Source organism: Lepidochelys kempii, chromosome 10, assembly GCF_965140285.1.
Source record: "Lepidochelys kempii isolate rLepKem1 chromosome 10, rLepKem1.hap1, whole genome shotgun sequence".
Lineage (NCBI taxonomy): Eukaryota > Metazoa > Chordata > Testudines > Cheloniidae > Lepidochelys > Lepidochelys kempii.
In genome coordinates this window covers 45639486-45665443 of record NC_136389.1, presented here as the reverse complement: position 1 = coordinate 45665443, position 25958 = coordinate 45639486, and the positions used below count along the sequence as shown (strand labels likewise).

At 47.3% G+C, this 25958-nt stretch overlaps 1 protein-coding gene across 1 annotated transcript in view; it reads left to right on the top strand.

The window, feature by feature from the left end:
* The first annotated feature begins 10879 nt into the window (after positions 1 to 10879).
* OAZ2 (ornithine decarboxylase antizyme 2) overlaps positions 10880 to 25958 on the top strand; it is a 28241-nt gene continuing 13162 nt past the window's right edge. The window contains 3 exon segments of the mRNA XM_073361542.2: positions 10880 to 11220; positions 21251 to 21326; positions 21328 to 21399. Coding sequence (XP_073217643.1) covers positions 10880 to 11220; positions 21251 to 21326; positions 21328 to 21399 — 489 coding nt within the window.

Sequence of the window (25958 nt, the reverse complement as noted above, 5' to 3'; positions counted from 1 at the left end):
TCCTTTAACCTTTCCCATTCTTTTCCTTATTTTTTTTTTCAAATTGATTGGTCTTTAATAAATTGTATTTGCTTTGAACTCTAGGCAATGATCAGTGGGTCAGGGACGTGTCCAGAGTGGAGAGAGTACCCCAGAGTGGGGATACCCTAGCCCCTGCCCTAATTGACCACGATAAGGTTCGGGGTTGAGCACCCCAGGAATCCTGGGCCAAGCCTTGTTGGGGTTATGAGGACTCTGCCACACAGGAGAGTGGAAGGGGAGTCCTTGAGGTCAGGCAGGTCTCCGGGTAAAGGGAGTGGCAACGAGGATTCAGATCATTTCACTAGCCAATTCCACTGGGTAATTTATAAGTCAGAAAAGTTCCCCACAGTAGCGGGACCATTCTCCCGCTTACATAAGGGAAATGATTTAAGAGCTATGTGAAATATAGAGTATTAGGCAGCAAACCTGTTGAAGTGACACTGGTCACCTGAGGCTAGGCAGGATCTAGGAGCTAACTCAATCAACACAGAACAATATACACCAGTGGAGACAGCACTTGGTTTACCATCTGGACCAGGTGGAGCCTTGAGCATTTACACAGACAACCGAAGCCCACAAGAGCTCTCTGAAGGACTTGTTAATAAGTGTCAGAGTAGCAGCCGTGTTAGTCTGTTTCCGCAAAAGGAAAAGGAGTACTTGATCCGATGAAGTGAGCTGTAGCTCACGAAAGCTTAAGCTCAAACAAATTTGTTAGTCTCTAAGGTGCAACAAGTCCTCCTGTTCTTTTTGTTAATAAGTGTAGGCTCTAGTTTATGGTTGTTTTTTTCTTTTACCTGTAACCTGACATAAGCAGGGTCTGAATGTGCTCTCCCTTGACATCTAGAGATGTGTTTACCTTGGCATAGACATGCCTACTTTGCCTAGGTGCACAGCATGATGGAGTAGCTTTGCCCAAATGATCACTTTTGGCTGGGGTTGGATTGTTAGTCATTTCATTACTGGGTGCAGAGTAGTAAAGTGTCACCCTTGTGTGACTAAAGAAAGGGCAGCAGAACTGTGCTTGGCATTCCCTGATTGAGGGGGGTCACACTCAGCTGAACTGCACTTGCTAAGCAGAGGGTAGGGGTGTCAAAGCTCAGTGGAGATGAGGGTGGGAACAGGTGTTTTTTGCCCAGCGGCATGGGCTCTGCCTAAGGGCCCTAGGCACCATTGACACCCCTCCCTCCTCCATTTAAGGACAGACCTGATTAAGACTCACTGAAGAGTCTTTTGTTGTGGGCACATGTAAGAGGCTGGGGGAGGCTAAGCCTCCCCCAAAAAAGGCTGGCCATGCAGGAGGGCAAATGCCCCAGAAGCAGCACAGGTCACCTTCTTTTGGCGGCGCACTGACCCGCTGCCTTTGGAGCGCCAGAAGCGAACCTTAGAAATGGGGGGTCTCGGCCTCTTCCCAAGCGGCCCTGCCCCTCCTGCCACGGAGAGGAATGGGCAGGCCTCGGGGGAAGAGGCGGAGAAAGATGGTCAAGGGCAGGGCCTCGGGGGGCGGAGAGGGGAAACCACAGTCCAAGCACCGGTGGCCCCTCACCCCTGGGGAGCTTCTGGGGCTCATGCGTAAGCCTCCGAAACTGAAGACTTATGCTCCGCCTACGGTTGTGGATCAGTAGAGCTGAAATCATGGATTCAGTGCTAAACCGTAGGCCTGTTTATGGGACAGTGTCTCTGGTGAACGAGACTGCCCACCCTGCACTAGCTGTGAGGCTCCCCCTCAACCACTGAAATCACCGAGAACTGAGATTGCTGAGAATTGTGATGCGTGGTGGGATCTCAAGACCTCCTAGAGGCTGCAGTAGAGAGACTGGTGGTGGAGTGAGCAGCCAGCAGCAGAGTGAACAGTGTGGCAGCAGCAACTGAGGCATTGCTCGGGGCCTTTCCTCACCCACCCGGGGTGGGAGGTGAACTCACGCAAACGCATCTCTGACCTCTGGGTCATTGCTGAACAAGGACAGCAACTGTGAGTGGGGTGCGGTGGAAAGAGGGGGGAGCGGTGTCCTTATTTGTTGGACTTTCACACCACAAGGGGTGAGAGTGAGCAAAGGACACTGCCCAGAATACTCTGGGCTGGGTGTTTTGCTCATGGTCATGTTTTCAAATCATGCTTGTGTTTTCCCAAATTAATGTTGTGTTCCTTTCCTCTTTTATTAAAAGTTTTCTTTTCCACACACAGACTCAGTGTTTGCGAGTGAGGAAGTGTTGCCTCTTAAAGGCACTTGGGGTGGTGTGTAATTTTCCCAGATTACTGGGTGGCAGCTCGAGCCGGTTCTGTGTTGTGTTGACAAAAGGGAACCCCGAGATATTGAACCCAGCCCTCATTGCTGCCGACTCCACTTGGCAAAAGGGTTACGCTTATGTTTCCAAATGCTTTTACTTGCTTTTCTTTAAATCTTTCTTTCAAGCGCTGTTTGAAAATTCTTCAGTTTAGTTTTACTATAGCCCTGGCTAAGTGCCTTGTGCTCAGGAGAGTTAAAGTAAAACCAGTGGGGTGTTTTTATGGAGGCAGCAGATAGGTGCAGGCTGCGGATGTCTCGGAGATCAGGGCCTGAATACCGGAGTGTACTGAAATGGGGTATGGAAATTGCTAGCCTACAGGCTCGGGGAGCCCAGAGCAGAGCACTTGTGTTACCAGCAGCTGGTAGTTGGGGAAGGTTTCCCCTGGAGGACACAGGCAAGAGGGCCCAGAGCAAATGCATTCAGAATAGCCAGTAGCTAGCCCTACTACATCAATGGCAGGGAAAGGCATGACAGACATATCCAGGAAGTATATTACCCTGCGTCCTACCATCTTCTACATATTGCATCAAAGGGGATCTCTGCCAAAAGCTAAGAACTAGCTGTTTGTCATGGTTATCGTGAGATGTTTGTACAAGAAAGAGTTTGAGACATGGAAAATGTTGAGTATTTGCTGCAGAACTGTTGACTCTTCACCTGAGGCAAGGCGGGATCCGCTTGGGTGTATATATACTCCGCACCAGCAAGGAAGGGGTTAAAGAGCAGCTGTGGGTGGGAGGTGCCTCACCCCTCCACATCTGCAAAACATGCCAGGACTGGAGGAGAAGTTAAATGGCGGAAACTCAGCTCAGATGGGAGCAGCCCTGGGAAGGGAGCAGGCTGTTGTGCTTCCTAGTGAGAGAGGCTGACAGCTAGTCAAGCACAGCCCCTGCCCTCACAGACCAGGAACACAGAGCCCCAGGCTAAGAAGGTGTGACTCTTTCTCAGGACACCCAGGATTTTGAGTCACTTTATAACCCCTCCCCTTCCTCAGCGAGAGAAAGACCTGCTTGTGCTAAACTGGGTGTCAGCTCCCGGGAACGCCAGTCTGTTAGCCACCCAGACAATCAACCTGCAAAGCAAAGTAAAGGTTAACTTTAGATGCACCCCAAACCCCATTGAAGAGTGTTGCCCTGTAGAATCCAGCCCCTATCACAGGACACTCACCAAAACTACCACGTTTGCTACTTCCAAAGAGACAGTGTACACAAGAGCCTGCTTGGTTCAGCTGAGGAGTCACACTTTACTTCCTCTAACATCAGTGAGATTAATTTATAATAAAATCAAGAATAAGTTAATTAACAAGGAACAGAGATGGAAGTGATACCAAGTAAGGATAGTGGAAACAAAATTGATTACAAATACACCCAAAGTATAACATATGTGACAAAGCTCTGTCCTTGCCTCCCTGGGTCCCGCGTTTCCTGGAGGATTTCACTAGCCTCAGAGGCTCACTGTGACCCTGCACGTAACCCTTCTCTCTCTAGAGACAAGGGTCACAGTCTACTGAGCCATTTTCATCATAAGCCAGTGAGGGAGATGAGGAGAAGTTATCCTTCCTTTCACAGTCTCTGTTGTCTCCCAGTCTCCATGATTAATCAGGGGGCAAAGGTTGGGGGGGGAGCCTGGGCCCACCCTCTACTCCGGGCTCCAGCCCAGGGACCCTAATAGTATCAGCTGTGGTAGCTGACCTTTTAGAAACATGACATATACAATTCCCTGGGCTACTTCCCCCACAGCAGCCCTCACTTCCTCAAGCTCCACTTCACCCTTACCTCAGGGCCTCCTTCCTTGTGCCTGATATGGTGTGTACTACTCAGCCTCTCCAACAGCACAACTTCCTCCCACAGCTCCTGACGTGCACACCCACCTGACAGACTGGGAGGCTTTTAACTAGTTTCAGCCAGCCCCTGATTGGCTTCAGGTGTCCCAATCAACCTAGCCTTCTCTCTGCCTTCTGGAAAGTTCTTAATTGGCCCCAAGTGTCTTAATTGACCTGGAGCAGCTGCCATTTCACTTATCCTGGTACCAGGGATTTGTTTAGCCTGGAGCTAATATATCTATCTCCCACTACTTTTCCATAGCCATCTGGCCTTGCCCCATCACACATGCTTCTAAGAGCAGGTCAGAGGCCTTGGCTAAAGCAGTTCCTCATGCCCAAAGTCTATCTGCAGAACTTGCTTGTTTTCAGTTATAACCAGGATACATAATGGCCATGAATCACTCCCCTCCGCCAAGAGTGCTCCTCAGTGACATCAATAACAAAATACCTTCTTACTTCTCCTTATATTCCCCCAAACTGATTGCTTTGACCTCAGAGACAAGACAACCCCCTTGTGGTTTTAGTCTTTGATGTCTTCCCATGCCAATTTCACATCCCGCCCGCTCCTGTCAACCTGGCTTTTCCTACTGACTTGCGTACAAATGCAGCTCCCATTATGGTTTGGCTTTTACGATGCTAGATTTACATCGGAGACCTATGCAGACAGGTAAATCAACATTCCTTTGTCTAGAACAAACTTGTTTTCATCTCTGCCTGGTCACATGCTTTCAATATATTTTTAGTAAATACATTTAACTTCTTAATGATCACCCGTGCATACACCACCCAACACTTACAGTGACCATGTGATATAAACTTCTATTTGATTCTTCACATGACCTTCTGACAGGCAAATACCATGACTGCAATGCGTTAGATTTAATGAGTTTGTCAGGCCTGATAGGCCTTGCTGACACAGAGTAGTGACCCGCCAGTGGGTCTCTGTGCCGTAGAAGGGGAATGAGATTGAGACTTGTACTGGAAACTAGTGAACTCTGAAGGGGACTGTGATACGTCCAAGGCCCTCGGAAGTAAGAGAGGCACCATCGTGACTGAACCTGTCTATGGGTTTTTTCATGCTTTTATTTAACCTTGGTTTGCTGGCTGCGTGGACTGTTTTGTTTTCTTCACCTGGGACCTTGAGAGGGGAAGAAACAGTCAGGAGGCCATGACTGGAGAGTTGAGTGTCAATTTGCTAGGATGCATAGGCACCGACTTTCTAATTTCCCCAGGGGTGCTCCACCCCACCTCTGCCCCAGGCCCTGCCTCTTCCTGCCCCGTTCCTCCCCCAAGTTCACACTGCCCTTCTCTGGCTATTTCTGCCCCCACTTCTCCCCTCCCTCCCTCCCCCCCCCCCCCCCGTGCCTCCTGCACACCCCTGAATAGCTGACCACCAGCAGGCTGGAGGTGCTGGGGGGAAGGGGGAGGACCTGATCTGTGGGGCCCACTGGGGGGGAGCGGGAGAGCTGATTGGTGGGGCCCGCTGGCAGGGAGGGGGAGGAGCTGATCGGTGGGGCCCGCTGTGGGGGGAGCGGGAGAGCTGATTGGTGGGGCCGCCGGTGGGTTCTGAGCACCCACTATTTTTTTCCAATGGGTACTCCAGCCCTGGCACACCCACGGAAACAGCATCTATGCTGTTAACAGGATGGAGATAATTGAACCCACATGTTTGCACTCCACACATCTCCTAAAGGGGGCACACTGCCAAGGACAGATTTGTGACATGGTGTCTCAGGGACAGCTCCATCAATGTTGAGAACAATGGACATCCGTGGAGACAGCACTTGATTTACTATCTGGACCAGGTGGAGACTGGGGCATTTACAAAGACAAACCCCAGAAGAGCTCTTTGAAGAGTGGGGCTCCCTGCGCTAAGAAACAATAAACTGTAGCTGTATAAGAGCAGAAGAAACAGCCCAAGAGAAGAAACTCTGCCAGCGGTGGGGTGGGGTGTCATAAAAGGTGGATCCTAGCTCTTTAAACTGGACCCTCACTGCAAAGACTGAACTGTGGATGAGAGAGACCTTATTAGACAGGAAAGGAATTTGTTAATAAATGTAGGTTATAGTTTGTGTTTTATGTTTTTCCTTTACCTGTAACCTTACGTTTCCAAATGCTTTTACTTGAATCTTTCTCTCAAGCTCTGTAAAATAAACTTCAATTTGGTTTTACAATAGCTCTGTCTAAGTGCCTTGTGCTCAGGAGAATGTTAAACTAAGTTAAAACCAGTGGGGTGTTTTTAGAGAGGCAGCAGATTGGTGCCCGCTGTGGATGTCCAGGAGATAAGGGCACCCAAGTGTAACTAAGTGGGGTGTGGAAATTGCTAACAGGAAACAATGGGGCTCACAGATGGCTTGTGTTACTAGCACCGGGTAGTTGGGAAAGGTTTTCCCTGGAGGCCACAAAGCTCTCGCACACTGTAAGCAGGTGGCAGCAATTCATCCCGGACACCTCAAATAACCCCCCAAAGTGTCACAATATCACCATCACAGACACAACGAGGGGATTGCTGCTGGGTGGGACTATTAGAGACTGCACCACTGTGGGACATGGTGCTAATGACTGGATTACTACTGGGCAGAGCACCAGGGGCCCGGGCCACTGCTTGGTGGGATGTGTGATGTGGAGAAATCCAAACCTACAAGTTTTATCTCCTAAAACCCAATTTATAAATAAGCTTTCCCTTTCACTTCTAAGCAGTTAACAGCAGCAACCCTCGTTTTCCCCTGCTCAGTCTGGGAACTGGGACTTTCCACATGAAAGGGAACATGGGACTTTCCACATGAAAGGGAACATACCCAGACTCCTACCTCTCAACACACACACACACAAGGACTTGCTGCTGCGGCTGTGTCTCTAGATGCATTCCCTACTTGTCTCTCTCTAAGGGACTAATCCAAAGCCCTGGAAATCAACAGACAGCCCCCCCTGATTTCAGCAGGCTGTGGGGCTAGCCCTGAGAGCCCTGGTACTAACAGCTCTTCTCAGCAGACCAGAACCAGCCAGCAGCTCCCAGTCAGCACAGCCCATGACTTCCACCACCAACAGCCCTGACTGCTGCTCCCAGCTGCCACAGCTCCTACCATTTCCAGTACACCTTCCCTTCCCCTGCTAATGGGGCATTAGTCCAGTCACTCCCTTGCAGTCTGAACACAAGCTCAAAGGGAAAGACTGTTGCTTTTCCCATTTTGTCCTTTATGTCTCTGGAGCCACCTAGCTCCAGTGTGAACACTTGTCCAGAAGGAACTAGCCTGGAGAGTGTTTCACCACTGCGCCAAATCTGTCCCCACTCTGGAGTCTCGAAAAGATGCTCCCCCTGACCCTGTTGGGTGGCTGATGAGAAATGAGTTGACTACCCCAGCCCCCTAAACAGTGTCAGATGGGAACGTCTTGCCGATATGCCCCTTCCCAGTCCCCTGAACCAGCCAGCCTCTCTCATCATCCCATACATCTCCCCATCTAAGGGTTTTATACTGCTGTCATCCCTGCAGCATCTGGGCACCTTCCATGTAAAATCAGTAGCAAAGTCCCTTGTGAACTTCATGGAGTCTCCTGTCCTGCTCAGTATGCTGAACCAGTCTGAGCTGGTGCATCGCCCTGTGGGTGCTACACGCCCAGCACCTGGGCGCACAGCAGATTTCCTGTGCTGTTTAGTTGGGTTTGTTTTTCTAGGTTCGTTTACATGGTTTCTTTTGTTGTCCTTTTTGGCCCTTGTTTCTAGGACGGGGATAGGCTCCTCTGATGGGAAAGGGGAACACAGATCTAAAGCAGAGACTCCAAGCCTCTCTCAGGAATTGCTTGGCACATCTGCCTTTTGGGCTGACCCCTCCCATCGCTGCCCTTCTCTAGCACCTCCCAGCTGAGGATCTTAAAGCACTAATGAATCTTCCCAACTGCCACCTGTGAGGGAGAGGCATGTCATCCCCTTTTTACTTATAGGGAAGCTGAAGTCCAGAGAAATGAAGTAACCTAAAGGTCAGAAATATCAAATCAATGGCAAAGACAGTAATAGAACCTTGGCATACCTGGTCCCAGTCCCTTTCTCTAAACAGAGCACCCAGGATGCGTGAGTCTCATTCTTCTGCTCTACTCCCTGGAACACACTCCTGTCCAGAGCATGGAACAGCCCAAAAGGCCTGACTCCCATGTTTCTGCTCTAACAACTAGACAATGTGCTCCCTCTCCCCCTCTTTCAAAGCAACCATGCACATGTCCTTCTAAGCCAGTTTCTGAGAGGCAGCTGGTAAAACCCCCTGAGAACTACAACTAGAAAAGAGACAGCATGCCTAGTGTGCTTCCCTTGGCCTGGATAGGAACACGGAGTGACATGCGGTAAAGCCCTTTTCTCATGGGGATACAAAAATAATACCCAGTACATTCCAGCTTCCCCAATAACAATCAGCGTGAGAAGCAGGCACCGTGGGAAAGGCTCTGTTTGTTTTTCCTGAGTATTATAAATAGCATTCCGGCTGCAGACATGACATTAAATGAGGAGGAAGCGGGGAGGGCCATAATGGGCTCTGTTTGAAGTAGGACTCTGATTAGATTTCAACTTCCTGCACAGTTGCTGGTCACTTCCTGCTGGGTGAATGCAAAAGTGCTGCTGGGGAGGAGCCAGCAGGTCCCAGGCCCAGCAGTCAGCTATGGGAACCTGGAGTCCTTTGGGAGCAGTACAGTAGATATTGTCTGAGTTGTCACGTGCTCTGAGCACTTGGGAGTCTATTTGATTCCCATCTCCGCTACTGCCTTGCTTTGTGATTTTGGGATAGCAACAGGGTTGGATACTTTCCATCTTCTGAAGGTGGACCACTTCAATACTCATGAAGGCATCTCTGCTTCTACCGCATCATAGTTCTGCTGCCAAGGTCTGTACCTCTGACTTCAGCACCACCTCTGCATCAAGAACCTTTCTCTGAAATCCCACAAGATTCAGTTTAGGCCTTTTCCAGTTTGCTTGTTACCTTTTGTCTGGGTCACCATTAACTTTATAATTATTACCCAGGTTACATTAATGGTCCTCAGTTGTACATAATATATATACATAAGCTGTAAGAATGGGGTTAACACCCCCCCACACACACACACACACACAAATTTAAAAAAACATTATGGTTGCAAAGTCAAGCACTCCTAAATTAGGAAATGCCAAAATGAAGGCTGCCCATGCAACATTATTTCAGTCCCCTGTTGCATTACGATAGTCATTAATTACATGATCACATATTGTTTTCCACAGACCCCTACATCACTAGCACACAGGATGTTTGGTGCTCACTCAATGAGTAGCTGTTCAATATTTTATTTTCGCCTCATAATCCAATACGTGGCCCAATGCATCATTTACTGCACTCTATTCAAACCGTGCACTGAATGCAAAAGTAGTGATCTATCCTGGGCTTTTCTATGGCATGCATGACTATAGCATATGAGTGCTTTGCAAACATTAGTGAATTTATTTTCACACGAAGGCTAGAAAGCTTACTCTTGATTTTAAACAAAAGCTGTGATTCGCACTCAATCTCTTCTTTCCAGCATCTGGGATTTGAAGAAAAGATGCAAATATGGTGAGAGTCTTGGGACTTGGTAACACTCAAATCTTATTGCTTTAGGTCCTGTACCTGCAATTGAATCCCCACAAACTGCATGGGTCTGCTGGGGTAGAGCAGCTTGCAGCTTACAAAATACTCCAGCTCAACCAGAAGTTCTATGCTTGATGCAGGAGTCTGGGTGAGGTTCTCTGGACCATGTTATGCTAGGGGCCAGACTAGAAGATGATCACTATACTCACTTCTGGGCTGAAAATTGATGAATCAGTTTCTTAGCTTGTGTGAAAGCCTAGCTCACAGTTGCGCTGGCAGCCCAAATTCTGTCATCGATTAGAGTAAAAAACCAGGATAGGAAGCAGACAGGTTCACCAGAGCTCAGCACAAATCATTAAGGGCTGAACACCTGTCAGAGAGGCCCCAAGTGCTATCTGTGGGGCACACACCAGCCACAAATAGAAAATATGTGGTCTATAACTTTTACTCATCTCTTCAAATACTAGAAAGCTGGAACAAAGCAGAGAAAAGGTGCTCCAACAGCTAGGATGTTAGTCTGGCCGTCAGAAGTCCTGGGTCAGCTTCTTTGTTCTGCAACAGGCTTCTTGTGCAACCTAGGGCAAGTCACTTGCTGTCTCTGGAGCTCAGTTCTCCATCTGTACAAGGGGGATAGGAGCAGTGCCCTACCTCACAGGTGTTGAGAAGTGCTCAAAACCCATAGTAATGGGGGCAGACAGTTGGTCATATAGGTAGGTCACATCTGCAAGCCTGGCCCTGGACCGCATCATTGCCTATGCTTTAGATATTTGGCGTTCTTAAGCCCCAGCTCCTGGAGTCACGTTATCACATGAGCATCTCTCAGCTGCCATTGGTTACAAAGTGCCTAGCCCTGGTGATTCTGCAGCAACACGTGAAGCCACAAACCCTGAGGGCTCGTATCCCCGCAGGCAGCTCACGGCACCCCGCAAACATTGGTTTTGCAGCCTCACTGGGAAAAAGCCAGCCTGGGGGTTCGGGCCTGCGCTGGGTGCTCACGCACCTGAGCTACACCCCCGGGCGGGCACGGTGGCGCAGGGCGCGCGCGCACACCCCGACTCCGCCCCTCGCCCTCGCTGAGGACACTGGCTGAACTCCCCCACAGCGCGCAGCAGCCCGGGGAGCTCGGCGCGTGCGCAGCACACGGAAAAGATGGACGAGGGGGCAGAGCGCAGCGATGCCTTTGTTTAGGCCGCGGTTTCCCAGGCGCCCCGGCGGCGGGGGCGGGGCCAGGCGGCGGGGGGGCGTGGTCGCGGCGCCGCGCGGCTCAGTCGGAGCTCGGCGCTCGGAGCGGGAGGAGCTGGCGTGCGGCCTGTGCGCGGAGCGGCCCGAGACCCAGCGCGAGCACACAGCAGCCCGGCACGTCGGCCGGCCCCACAGGAGGAGGAGGAGCCGCACAGAGCCCGCGCCGCGCGGAGCCGCCGAGGATGATAAACACGCAGGACAGGTACCGGCCGCGGGCGCCCTGCGGGACAGGCCCGGGCCCTCCGCGCCAGCTCGGCGGGTTCCCGGGCTCTGGTAACCCCGGTGGGGCCTGCGCCGGGGAGCGCCGGCCCGGCGGAGGAAGCAGCGGGCCCGGGGAGCCCGCCTGTGCAGCGTGACACCTCCTCGGGGTGCGGGCTCGCAGCGGGGGCCGGACTGGGCCTGCTAGAGCTGAGGGGCCGGAGCCCGGGCTTGCCATTGGGCCGCGGTGCGAAGGGCCGCCTTTCCGAGCCCTGACATCGAGGGGGCGTTTTAGGGGTGGGTTTGCTCGCGAGGTGGATCTGGCTTGGGGGAGCCCAGGTTGGGAAGTGTACCCGGCGCTCGGCCTCTCGGTGGGGCTTGGAATTGGTGCCATCAAACTGAATCGTGCCCCGGTTTTGAAAGAGGCGTTAGAGAGACTCGCCTTTCCCCCAAGCAAAGCGTGAACTCTTTCGGGTTGAGGTTTGGGAAGGGGCTAGCAGGAACGCCGCTCGAATGGCCTGTCTGTGGGGGCCGGCTTATCGCTTTCACTGGAAACCAAACGTCACAGGCGCTTTTAAACATATACTGGATATTTGGCAAAACAGGAAGGCTTTTTGTTTCTGAATGTTCCCCTCAAGTAATTCTTAGCTGTTACCTAAGCTGAATGCTGAGTCAGCAGTATTAAGGGGATCTCACCTTTTTGCTGCCTCTGACTGCAAACTGATAATAAAGTGTCACTAATTTACATCTTAGGAAAATGATCTGACTACAATTCAATACCCTGCTTTTTGGTAAAATCAGAGTAGACTCCCGGAAGCAGCTGAGCATTCCAATAAAAAAGGACAACTTCTCCTTGTTTTTCTGATACAGACTAACACAGCTACCACTCTGAAACCTGTCACCATACTAAACTAAAGTGTTCTGCAGTATTAGTATGTATTCTTCCATTACATTGGGGGGGGGGCTGGATAAGTGGTTTCTAAACATAAAAAAGTGTAATAAAACCAAAATGACTTTGTATATGAGACTTCTCATCACAGGGCTTTTGGAAAAAACCCTGAAGGCCTTTAAGTGTTACGTAAACAATAAAGTAATTCCATCCAGGGACCTAGAAATCAGGTCAGCAGTGAGGTGGTGATCTTTGCTTGCATCCACTAGAATTAGACATGAACAATTAGTCTAGCTTTTGAGTGTTCACAAAGTGAAATAATTAATTGTAAGTCTTTTATTTTCAGTCATATGTAAGGCATGAGAAATGTCATGTTGTTGTTCACACATTTTTAAAGGCTTGTTCCTTAGTGTTTCTTAATGTCTCGCATTCCTTTTAAACTTAACTCAAAAAATTTAACACAGTAATTTACCTATATAGTCATCCTGCTTATACATTATCTGTCCTGAAGATATAACCCAGTTCAAGGGATTATAAAAACTACATCTAGAAAAGATTTATAGGGCCATATTTTCAAAGTCATGCCCAGGCAATTTTACTGCATACGTTTGTGTGCCAGGCTAATGTGCCCATGCACGTCAGGTTACTTGTGTATGCAGTATTACTGTAGTCGTGTTGGTCCCAGGATTTTAGAGACAAGGTGAGTGAGGTAATATCTTTTATTGGACCAACTTCTGTTGGTGAGAGAGACGAGCTCTTTGTCAGCTCCAAATCTTGTCTCTCACCAACAGAAGTTGGTCCAATAAAAGACATTACCTCACCCAATTTGTGTCTCTGAGATATATGTGTGCAAGTTAATATGCCTAAATCTGAAATTCTGATCTGGTAGGTGATCCTGTCCACTCCTTACAGAAGCAGAATTTACCCTTCAGTAATTTTCTTATGAGAGCTGTTTCTTACAGCTGAATGACTTAGTCTCTGTAATATCTAGAAACAGGTGTTTACTAATGTGAAGCTGATAGTGATAAGTGGAAAACAAAATGATGTATCCACTATTTAACACTTTCCCTTAGTCTTTCCTGTTTTTCAAAAATTGATCTTCCATTAGGTGAACATCCCTTATAAAACTACCGTATAGTATTCTTTTTGTATCCTGAGACTTGAATCTCTGGATTTCTTGTTAAACCTCAGTCACCTTAAAATGCTTTTGTGGTATTGTCTGTCATGGGGTGGGCATTGTGGATCACCAGAGAGGGTATTCCTGTTTCCTGGGAGCATCTTATGTGTATGAGAAAAAAGGGAAGTGTTCAAACCTTTCACTAATGGTGATTGCTTATGTTGATGTGGGAAAAGTGGAGGCTTCCCACAGAGGCATTAATGTGACACAGGAATGAGTTTTACTTCTGCCCAACACAGTGTGTACAGTGAGTTGACTGTCATATGACTCTCCCCTGGCAAGTAATGAAAACTAGAGAGTATTAAGCCTTTGGTAGTCTTAAAAAAAGAGCTGATGTTAAAAAAACACAGCTTTACAAAACAGAATTAGGGCTGCTTCAGAGTAGGCAATTCTTTCCTCTGCAAATTTGGGATAAACTTATTTTATGCATGGATTATTCCTGCATGTTAGGTGAGAACATATGGAGAATACAGTGTATGTATATTTCAACCAGTGATTTTAGTGAGATGATACATTTTTCTGGTCATATTGCATTCTAAACTAGATATGAAATGGTGTTGTTTTATTTTCTTTTTTAAACTAATTCTCTTCCCTTTATGCAGTTTTTTTCCACTTCTGGTGCGAAGATTATAATGCAGATCTAGGCATTATCTTTTAGTTAGCAATTCTTGTTGACCTAGTTAAATTTTACTTGTTAGTTGGTGAATAAAGCTGAAACTCAGAGCAATTCTTAACTTCTGAAGGAGCTTCTAAAGAGAAGCAATTTTCAAGCCTCATTTGTAGAGCCCTGTGCCACAGATTTGCAGGGCTCTACTCATCCAGTGAATAAAGATTGATCATATTGTCAGCTGACAAAAGTTCATAATCAGTAGTGATACATTTGCCCAACCATATCTTCAAGAGTAGTGGTTTCTTTTTCAGCAAGGATATTTTATTGCTTGGATCGGTTGATAGTTTTGAGTCCTGAATAAACTGTGTATTGGTTCTTAAGATTATCAGAATTGTGCAGACAATAACAGGGACTGGAGGATGCATCTGACTTATTTTCTGTGTCATGTGTTTTGAAGAGACATTCTATGAACATGGTATATCTTTTTAATATTTAGAGACAAATAAGACACTTTATGAACTGACTTAAGTTAGTCCGTTACTCAACCCTGTCTTCTTTGTTAGGAGCGTGTTCAAAAATGAACACTCCCATATCTACTCAGAACCTGTTATGTGCAGTTTAAAAGAAATCTCCATGGTTAATTCTACCATAGTGATGTGGGAATTGAAATGGAATCTTTTCCATTTTGAAATCCATGTGAGATATATATATATATATATATATATATATATATTATACATTCCAGAGCCAAACAGATATCTTGGTGATGGCCATGGATTAGAAAGCAACTTAGCCCTGGTCTACACTACAAGTTTAGGTTGAATTTAGCAGTGTTAGATGATTTAACCCTGCATCCATCCACACGACAAAGCCATTTTTGTTGACTTAAAGGGATCTTAAAATCGATTTCTATACTCCTCCCTGACAAGGGGATTAGCGCTGAAATTGACATCCCTGGGTCGAATTTGGGGTAGTGTGGATGCAATTCGACAGTATTGGCCATTGTGACCACTCTGTACAGCACTTTCAACTCAGATGCATTAGCCAGGTACACAGGAAAAGCCCCAGAAACTTTTGAATTTCATTTCCTGTTTGTCCAGCGTGGCGAGCTCATCAGCACAGGTGACCATACAGTTCCAGAATAGCAAAAGAGCTCCAGCATGGACCGAATGGGAGGTACTGAATCTAATCGCTGTATGGGGAGACGAATCCATGCTATCAGAACTCCGTTCCAAAAGATGAAATGCCAATATATTTGCCAAAATCTCCAAGGGCATGATGGACAGAGGCTACAACAGGGACCCACAACAGGGACCCGCAGCAGTGCTGTGTGAAAATTAAGGAGCTCAGGCAAGCCTACCAAAGAGGCAAACGGTCGCTCCGGATCACAGCCCCAGACATGCTGCCTGTATAACTGCCCGCCCTCTACCCAAGTTCTATAGCCTCCTCACCCAGATGCCCAAGAATGTGGGGTGGGGGGCCTCTGGGCACTCAACCACTCCACCCCAGAGGACTCACCAAGCAACAGAAGGCTGGCATTCAATAAGTTTTGAAGTGTAGTGTGGCCTTGTCCTTCCCTCCTCTCCTCATCCACCACCCCACCCGTTGCTTCCCTCCTCCCCCACCCCTCCTGGGCTACCTTGGCAGTTATTCCCCTATTTGTGTGATTGAATTAATAAAGAATGCATGATTTTGAAACAACAATGACTTTATTGCCTCTGCAAGTGGTGATCGAAGGGGGGAGTGCAGTTGGCTTACAGGGAAGTAGCGTGAACGCAGTTGGCTTACAGAGAAGTAGCGTGAACCAAGTGGGTGGGTTTTCATCAAGGAGAAACAAACAGAACTGTCACACGGTAGTCTGGCCAGTCATGAAACTGGTTTTCAAAGCTTCTCTGATGCGCAGTGTGCCCTGCTGTGCTCTTCTAATCATCCTGGTGTCTGGCTGCGTGTAATCAGCGGCCAGGTGATTTGCCTCAACCTCCCACCCCGCCATAAACGTCTCCCCCTTACTCCCTCAGATATTGTGGAGCACACAGCAAGCAGCGATAACAATGGGAATATTGGTTTCGCTGAGGTCTAACCGAGTCAGTAAACTGCGCCAGCATGCTTTTAAACGTACAAATGCACATTCTACCACCATTCTGCTCTTGTGCGGCCTATAGTTGAACAGCTCCTGACTACTGTCCAGGGTGCCTTTGTATGGCTTCATGAGCCACGGCATTAAGGAGTAGGCTGGGTCCCCAAGGATAACTGTAGGCATTTCAACATCCCCAACAGTTATTTTCTGGTCTGAGAAGTAAGTCCCTTCCTGCAGCTGTTCAAACAGACCAGAGTTCCTGAAGATGCGAGCGTCATGTACCTTTCCCAGTCATCCCACGATGATGTCAGTGGAACATCCCTTGTGATCCACCAGTGCTTGCAACACCATTGAAAAGTACCCCTGCTGCCAAGGTGGTCTGGTCCCAAGGTAGGGATATGCGTTCTGTCTATCATCCCACCACAGTTAGGGAATCCCATTGCAGCAAGGCCATCCACTATGACCTGCACATTTCCCAGAGTCACTACCCTTGATAGCAGCAGCTCAGTGATTGCGTTGGCTACTTGGATCACAGCAGCCCCCACAGTCAATTTGCCCACTCCAAATTGATTCCAGAGGGCTATCGACACTTGCTTCTGAACTGTGAGGGCTGCTTTCATCTTGGTGGTATTGCACTTCAGGGCAGGGAAAAGCAAGTCACGAAGTTTCATGAAAGTGCCCTTACGCATGCGAAAGTTTCACAGCCACTGGGAATCATCCTAGACCCACAACACTATGTGGTCCCACCAGTCTGTGCTTGTTTCCCGGGCCCGGAATCGGCGTTCTGTGGCATGAGCCTGCCCCATTGCCACCAGGATGTCCAAATTGTCGGGGCCCATGCTTTGAGAGAAGTCTGTGTCCATGTTCTCATCACTCTCATCACCGCGCTGCCGTCGCCTCCTTTTGTAGGTTCTGGTCCTGCATACACTGCAGGATAATGCACGTGGTGTTTACAATGCTCATAACTGCCGTGGTGATCTGAGTGGGCTCCATGCTTGCCATGGTATGGCATCTGCAGGAGAGCAGAGTTGCCGTGGAGGCGGTGGCTAAAGACGGGTGCCCCAAGAATAGATATTTATAGAGAGCGACAAGAGGATCTGCGAGGTGGATTCATGAGAGCAGAGTTGCAGTGGAAGCTGTGTATGACAACGGTTAGCAGCACCCAGGAGGACCAGAACGGATCCCCCAAGCTGCAGGAGAGCAGAGTTGCAGCGGAAGCGGTGGGTGACGATGGTTAGCAGACCTACTGCACCATCTACTGCCAGCAGCACCCGGGACATAACAGCGACAGCATCACTGAGTTGAGCGGGCTGCACGCTTGCCGTGGTATGGCCTCTGCACGGAAAGAAGGCGTGAAACGATTGTCTGCCGTTGCTTTCATGGTGGGGAAGGCGGCTGACATACCCAAAACCACCCGCAACAATGTTTTTGCTGCATCAGGCATTGGGAGCTTAACTCAGAATTCCAGTGGGCGGTGGAGACTGCGAGAACTGTGAGATAGCTACCCACAGTGCACTGCTCCGTAAGTCAATGCTAGCCCCAGTAGTGAGGACACACTCCGCTGACTTAATGCACTTAGTGTGGACATATGCAATTGATTGTATAAAACAGATTTCTAAAAATCGACTTCCATAATATCAACCTAATTTCGTAGTGTAGACATACCCTTAGGCACGTATGCTTCTGGTGCAATGGATCCCTAGACACACTGTGGAGTTGACTCAGTCTGGGATCAGGAGTTGATGAACTCTCACACCAAATGCCTCCCTGTTGTCCAGGCCAAAGAAGCTTGGGGGAGACTGGTAGCCAAAATGCCAGTGGGACAGTAATTTGGGATATCTAAAGGTTTAGCAGGATAAAATGATGTCCACTACACACAGATGCATGCTTGAAAATAGCTCGTATTTGGCATGGGACTTAACACAAGGAAGTTTATACTTAAGAGTTAGAGAATACATGATGTATGCTTTTTAGACAATCTAGTGTCTTTATTTATTGACCTAAAGCCTTTTAACTAAAAAACAACTGTATGTTGTAACTGAAGGAGTGCAGCTTTTTACCAAAAAAAGAGCTAGCACCAGGAAAAGAGAAGGAGAAAGGCAGAAGCAATAGAGAAGAGGATAATCTTCATAGTGTACAGTAAATGAATGCAAAGGGGAAATGTGAGAGGTTTAAGTAGTATATAAAAACATTGTTGATCATAAGTGCCAGGAGCAAGACTGTATGTTTCTCAGATGGTTTGAGGCTAAGATTTATATACCGTTCCTTCCAAGGCTGCCATTGGTACAGATTTGTGAAAGTGGGCAGATACTTCTTAATCTGCTCCTTCCACATCTACTTCCCCTACAAGGAGAGCTGAGTTGCCCCATAGTACTAACTCTGCATGTAGCATGAGGTACAGCTTTTGGACCCTGGCTAGATTGGTTTGGGTCTTTTTCTGGGGGCATAAATAGAGAGGATGGAGGGTGGCAGTAGTATGCAGGTCCAAGGAAACATAGCAATGGAAGAGGTCTAATAAACTGCTGTTCTGTAAACTCTTTGGCTGAGCTTTCTGGGTCCAAGCTGTGGATGCTAGTGAAGGGCCTGGCATAGCATAAAGGATTCATAATACAGCTTATGGTTAGGAAGTATAACTATCCCCTGTATAATAAATTCCACACTTACCAAGAAAAATGAAATTAGGAAATGTTTCATGTGAGCTACTTTAGGTGAAAATATTTGGTTTTCATCACTTCGCTTCATTATTCAGCTTTTTGAAGCAATGATCATGAGTTGAATGGGGAGTTCTCAGTGCTGCGCTGTTCACTGGTGTGTGTGTGTGTGTGTTTGGGAGGGGTAACAAAGCTGTCAACAGCTTTCTTTGTGGGAGGGAATGGGTGCACTGCAAAGCGTCTTGTCATGCAGCTCTATGCCATTAGCCACTAGAGAGGGGTGACAACCAATCGATTGCTCTGGTGATGTGGGTCATGAGGAAGGACCAGGTTTAATACAAAACGCAACTGGGCATGTGTGTAGAGGAGCCTGCCATACGTCACTGCTTTTTATCTAGTACCAGACAGTCTGTTGAAAGGGAGTAATGCCCCTTCAGAATAGTGCCAAAGCATGTTGTATGTTAGAATATTTGAAATGGCAGAGGGGAAGAAGATTTAAATTCTGCAGTATTGTAGTAGTACTGTAGCTAGAGTGTTTCAGTCTGTATTTTGCCAGAGTGTTTACAGTTGCCTTCACAAGTTAAAATTTGGCTCTTTTGTAAACGTTTCATCAGTCACTTGGTATTCAAACAATCCCCTTTCATGCAAACAAACTGGTTTGGGCAGCCCTGATGTAGAGGATCATTCAGGACTCAGTCCTTGAAAACTTAAATGATTCTTGCATATCACAGAGGGGAAAAAAGTTCTGGAAAACATTACTTTACAACTAGATTAATCTGTACAAAAAGTGTACAAAAGGTGCAGGAGTACCTGCTGTAAACTTAGGATCTTTAATGTGGATGCTGCTTTTTGCGTTTTTAATGTGTTGTGTACCTTACTGACTATCCCTCTCTGAGAGCTACTTAGAACACCATTGTTTTAAGTGGAACTATGAAGGTGGTATTTATATAATCGTATATATAATATATAAACCTCATACTGAGGTTTTTCATAACAGGAATCGTAAAGAATGACCACCTGCTTCTTTGCATGGTTTCTGCAGGTTTTGTTAGTGTAATGTTGCTAAGCAGTGTCCCAGTAAAAGGAGCTATTACAGTGCTAGTGAAAGAACCAACGCTCCAGAAGTAAAATAGTTTCCCTCATTGACTTGCTAGAGGTCTTGGAATATCAGGTGGAGTGTAAAAGAGACTTAGGCTATGTCTGTGTATTACAGCTTATGTCGTTCAGGGGTGTGACTGAACCACCCCTCTGAGCGACATAAGTTACAGTGACATAAGTGCTGGTGTGGATAGCGCTATGTTGGCGGTAGCAAGGGCTGGAGTAGTTAAGCTGATGGGAAAGTGCTCTCCTGTCGGTTTAGGCCAGGGATCTCAAACTCGGATCACCAGGAGGGCCACATGAGGACTAGTATGTTGGCCCAAGGACAGCATCACTGACCTATGCTGCCCCCACTCCACCCATTCCATGAGGCTCCGCCCCTTCCCCAAATCACCACCTCTTCTCCGCCTCCTTCCCTGAGCGTGTGGCTCCCCGCTCCTCCCCCATCCTTCCTGGCAAGTGCTAAGCGGCAGGAAGCACCAGAAGGTAGGCAGAGGAGCGCAGACGCGACGCGCTGTGGGGGAAAGGGGGGTGGCGGGAGAGGGGAGCTTGGCGGCTGCCAGAAATAACTCGGAGGACGCAGGGAGCTTGGCAGGCCGCAGCAAATAACTCCGCGGGCCATGTGTTTGAGACCCCTGGCTTAGGCCATGCCTATACATGCTGTGATGTTGTAGTGTGTCCGGTGAAGACGCTCTATGGCGACAGGAAGAGAGCTCTCTCGTTGGAATAATAAAACCACCTCCACAAATGACAGTAGCTAAGTTGACAGGAGATGCTCTCCTGCTAATATTCACGCTCCGAAATGCGACATAAGTTATGCCAATATAAGCTTTAGTGTAGACATAGCCTTAGAGCAGCTACACAAAGTTTACAGCAGCACAGCTGCATTGGTGCAGGTGCACCGTTGTAAACTTCGTAGTATAGCCATGCCCTTAGTCTTTGCTTCAGTGACCCTCTGGCTATGTATTAAAGCATGAACTGTAAGGGAAGCTTTCTTAACCCAAGTAAGCTTCTGAATTCTCTACTCTCTCTTGTGCTCGCCCCACAAGAAATCAACAACATTTAGGGCACAAGTGCATGTGGAAAACTTTGTAAGTATCCTTCAGCCTGACATTGGATCTCACATGAGGCTTTATTGGAATATGAAAATGTCAACATCTTAAACATTTTATAGTGCACTTATGCTGTTTTGAGAATTAGCGCCCTCGTTCCTCCTCCTTCTTTGAAAATGTGAAATTTAAACCTCCCTGTTCTAGATCCTATTTATTTGTAGGTGTTTGTTTATAGAAAATGTGTACTCATGTGGTCCTGCCTTTCCAGCCATCTGCTATTGGCAGTTTTCCAAACCTCCCTTATTGGTGGGAGGATGCTGAGCACACTCCCAACTTTTACAAGAAGCCCCTCCTCAGTTTCAAATAACACTACAGTTTTTCTGATAAAACAGAGCTCAGGTATCTTTGATTTACACATCCAAGTGCTAGAAACATGAAATTTGTCAGTGACGTTCTATCACAAGTGTTCTCGAATTGTCATTTGGAGTCTTGACAGCTGAACCACTAAACATTTGCTAATATAACTTTGTGCTGTTCTTTCTCTTTTGCAGTAGTATTTTACCTTTGAGTAACAGTCCCCAGCTACCATGCTCCAGGCACATTGTTCCAGGGCCTCTGTGGTGCTCCTGATGCCCCTCACCCACTGTCGAAGATCCCCGGTGGGCGAGGGTGTGGCAGGGATCCTTCTCTGATATATAAGGTGAGCCTGACTCAATATGTAGAGAACGAATTGCCTGTTTGTTTTTTTTATAACTGAGAGCTCTGTGTTCTCTTGTGCACTTAAAGAAATGCTACTGTTCTGTTATAAGCAATGCTCAGACTGGGGGGCTGGGGCTGCCTTACTACTTCTAGGGGCCACCCTATTTCCGATTTAATCAAAGGTGCGGGGGGGTACTGTTTTGGCCCTTCTCCCTGTGCAGCCAGGAGCAGGGCGTGGTGCTGCAGAGAGATCAGCAGGTGCCCCTGCCTCATGGCAGCAGGAGCTGGGGCACCACAAGGGGATGGTCTGGAAAGAGACTGGGAGGCTTTCCTGGGTGATCAGGGCCCCGGTGCCACCACTCTTTGCAGGAGATCCCCCCGCACACAAAGCAGGTCCTGCTGCCCAGGCTCAGTGCTTCACTGGGGTCTCTCAGGCTCCAACGCTCTCCTCTAGAGAAGCCCCTTCGTCCTGGCAGGAAGCGAGAGGTGCGGTCCAGCACCCTGGCCAGCTGCTTGGCAGAAATCAGAGTAAGCCTGCCGAGTCCTGTCCCAACCGCTCCTCTGGCCATGGGCTGTGAAGAGATGGGAAAGGGGGATGGGTGCAATTGCACAAGCCAGGAACCCTACAAGAGGGAAAGAGCAGAAAACGGGAGCTGCTACCACAGCAGATGAGGGGGGCAAAGGTCAAATCCTGTCCCTTTTAGGAGCTACACATTGGGAGAAGCATGGGTGGAGTGGGGAATCGAAGTGGAATGGAGAATCCATAGACAGAGCTTGGGGAGCTAGGAGCAGTTGGGTGGGTGCAGAGCCTTGGGAAGTCAAGGGCAGTAGGTGAGGTCAAAAGTCAGATGGGATGTAAGTGGTAGTGGCAGGTAGAAGGGATTTTGGTTGGCGCAGAAGGGGGAGTTATGATTGTGGGAAGAGGGCGGGGCAGAAGGTTGGCAGTAACAGGTAGGGGTGATGGTGGAGTTAGGGGTAGGGCAGTTTGGGGTGGAGGAACGGCAGTTGAGGTTAGGAGAAGAGGCAGGGCAGAAAGCAGGGGATGGTGAAGGCAGAGGGGGAAAGGCAGTCTTGTGCAGCTGAGTTTGGCTTGGCAGTGCAGAGGATGCCAGCACAGGAGCAGGCCAAGGAATACCCTGGCATCTCACTTGCTGTGGCATCCAGCACCATCCATTAATGACTACCCTACTTCTTTCCATTATAATTCAAGCACTGGTTATAAGGTAACTAGACTAGATAAATAAGGTAAGACCCTTAAACTTAAGTGACACTGCCAAGTTAATCAAGTAGAAACACTGGCCTGAATGCGGTTTTGTTTAAAGAAAAAAATACCACCTACTAATTGAGAAATAAGTGAGTTCTCCATGCTGGTCTGCTTTGAATAATTAACTCACCAATACTATTCCCAGAGCTCTGTGTTCCTTGGGGTATCCATGAGGCTGGTGTGTAAACACATGAAGTAACTTTCTAAACATCTTCTGAACAATAGGAAGTAGGGACCAAAAAGATAAAATGCTAAACCGGAGTGGCTGACAGTCTTACAGGTTAGACAGGAATGCTGTGTCCTAGAGATTACTGATGATAGCAGTATGGAAGGGTGCGGGCTGCTTCCCCACTTTCAACCCCTACCATAGGTATTGTTTGAAATGTATATAGGAGGAGAACGCATAGTAAAATGCCTTCAGCTGGAGCTTTTGTTTTAAAGCAATTTCGGAACCATTAGCGATTCTCTCCAAGAACTCATGGAGGACGGTCTAGGTCCCAGAATACTAGAGAAGGTTGCACATAGTTCCTTTTTTAAGAATGGGAACAAGGAGGACCTGGGGAATTATAAATCAGTCAGCCTAACTTCAGTACCTGGAAAAAGTTATTAAACAATCAATTTGTAACATTTAGAGGATAATAGGGTTATAAGGAATAGCCAACATGGATTTGTCAAGAGTAAATCATGCCAAACCAACCTAATTTCCTTCTTTGACAGGGTTACTGGCCTAGTGGATGGGGGGAAGCAGTAGATGTGATATATCTTGATTTTAGTTAGGCTTTTGACCCAGTCCCACATGACATTCTCATAAGCAAACTAAGGAATTGTGGTCTAGATTTAATTACTATAAGGTAGGTGCACTACTGCTTGGAAAGACCATACTCACAGTAGTTATCAATTGTTTGCTACCAAATTGGGGGATAATATCTAGTGGGGTCCCTCAGGGGGCAGTCGTGGGTCTGGTACTAGTCAGAGGTTTCATTATTGCCTTAGATAATGAAGTGGAGAGTGTGCTTAGAAAGTCTGCAGATGACAGTGAGCTGGGAGGAGTTACAGGCACTTCGGAGGACAGGATTAGAATTCAAAAGGACCCTGATGAATTGGTCTGAAATCAGCAAGATGGAAATTCAGTAAAAACAAGTGCAAAGTACAGTACTTGGAAACAAAGAATCAAATGCGCAACTACAAATTGGGAAATACTCGCTAGGTTGTAGTACTGCTGAAAAGGACGTGGGTGTTATAGTGGGCCACAAATTGAATGGGTCAGCAATGTGTTACAGTTGTGAAAAAGGCTAATATCATTCTGGCATGTATTAACAAGAGTGTTCAATGCAAGACATAGGAGGTAGCTGTCCCACTGTACTCAGCACTGGTGAGGCCTCAAATGAAGTACTGTGTCCAGTGGAAAGATGTGGACTAATTGGAGATAGGTCAGGTTTTCTAAACTTTTTATCATTTTTGTTGCTCTCTTCTGGACTATCGAGAGAGGCTGAAAAAACTGGGCATGTTTAGTCTTGAGAAAAGCGTACCAAGGTGGGACCCAATAAGCCTTTAAATATGTTAAGGACTGTTATAAAGAGGAGTGTAAACAATTGTTCTCCATGTCCACTGAAAGTAGGACAGGAAGTAATGGGCTTCATCTGCAGCAAGCAAGATTTTTAGGTTAGATACGAGGGAAAATTTTTGAATAATAAGAATAGTTAAATCCTGGATTAGGCTCCCAAAGGGGATTGTGGAATCCCCTTCACTGGAAGTTTCTAAACAGGATAGACAAAACCCAGTCAAGGATGGTCTAGGTTTACAATACATGGTCCTGCCTCAGTATAGGGGACTGAACTTTATGACCTCTCAAGGTCCCGTCCAGCCATAAATCCGTCTGTACCTTTCTTTGTTTTTTGCCCTCAGTTCTGTTTTTTTCCCTTCAGCTTCCAGCCATTGAGAATTGTCTGTCTCTTCCTACAAAGTCCATCAGTAGCACACTCCTTAATAGTTTAATGGGGTTATCTTTGAGTGACAAATGTTTCTCCTTCATGGGATAATCTGCCACAAGACCTCTCCCATCAGCCCAAGGAGTAAGGATCTGTTAGTGATTGGAACCCTGATGGCATGCTGTGCCTACCAATTCAGAAATGTTTGATTTGTCCTTTGTGCTAGACAGATATTTAACTGTGCACTCTTTAGGCAACATCTACTTTGACTGGGGGGGTGGGAGGGAATAGGCCCTGTAGCGTCACAGTCACAAAAATATCCTGCTGGAATCTTTGAGAGTATAAGACACTTCAGTCATTTTATCTGACCTATTTTGGGGATGACTTTTCTTTTAATTTGAGCACAGTGAACTTTTTAGTTTTTTCTTTTTTGTTCTGGCAGGAGGAGTTTTTTGTGGTTAAACACTGTGCTGTGCTATAAATGTCAGCTTTGGTACGCTATATAGCCCTTTGGTACTTGCAGAGAAGGCAACATAATCCTTGCTAGGATTATTAATCCAGTGGTATGAGTGATTCCTGTGGGCCATGTCTATTGCAGCTACCTTTAAATAGTTAACATAAGAGTAACAGTTGATATCAGTTTGGAGAGAGGAAGAGAAAAATGGTAGGGCATCAGTAGTGGACTTTGGAGGAATTCTTGAGTCACCTAGAAAACAATGGGTAGAGATCGGGGGCTCTGAAGAGTGTTCACTTCGCCAACCTCATTGTCATTCATTCACTAATCTGACTCAAGTTTTTTTGTGTATTCCACTGACACAATCACTTGGAATGAAGTCCCCTCTGGAGAAGACACTTTTGAAAAATATAATGGCTTTGGGGGGCCTCTCGTTTAGAATTGCTCTCGCCTACCACTGACACTGAAAAGATTTCCAGCAGGGGTGTTGGCATTAATTGCTGTCTAAGAATACAGTGTCCCAAATAACATAAAAACCGGCATACTGGGTCAGACCAAAGGGCCATCTAGCCCAGGATCCTGTCTTCCGACAGTGGCCAATGCCAGGTGCCCAGAAGGAATGAACAGAACAGGTAATCATCAAGTGATTCATCATCCCCTGTTGCCCAATCCCAGCTTCTGGCGAACAGAGGCTAGGGACATCATTTCTGCCCATCCTGGCTAATCAATGGACCTATCCTCCATGAACTTACCTAGTTCTTTTTTGAACTGTGTTATGGTCTTGGCCTTCACGACATCCTCTGGCAAAGAGTTCCACAGGTTGACTGCATTGTGTGGAAAAAATACTTCCTTTTGTTTGTTTTAAACTTGCTCCCTATTAATTTCATTTGGTGACCCCTAGTTCTTGTACCTGT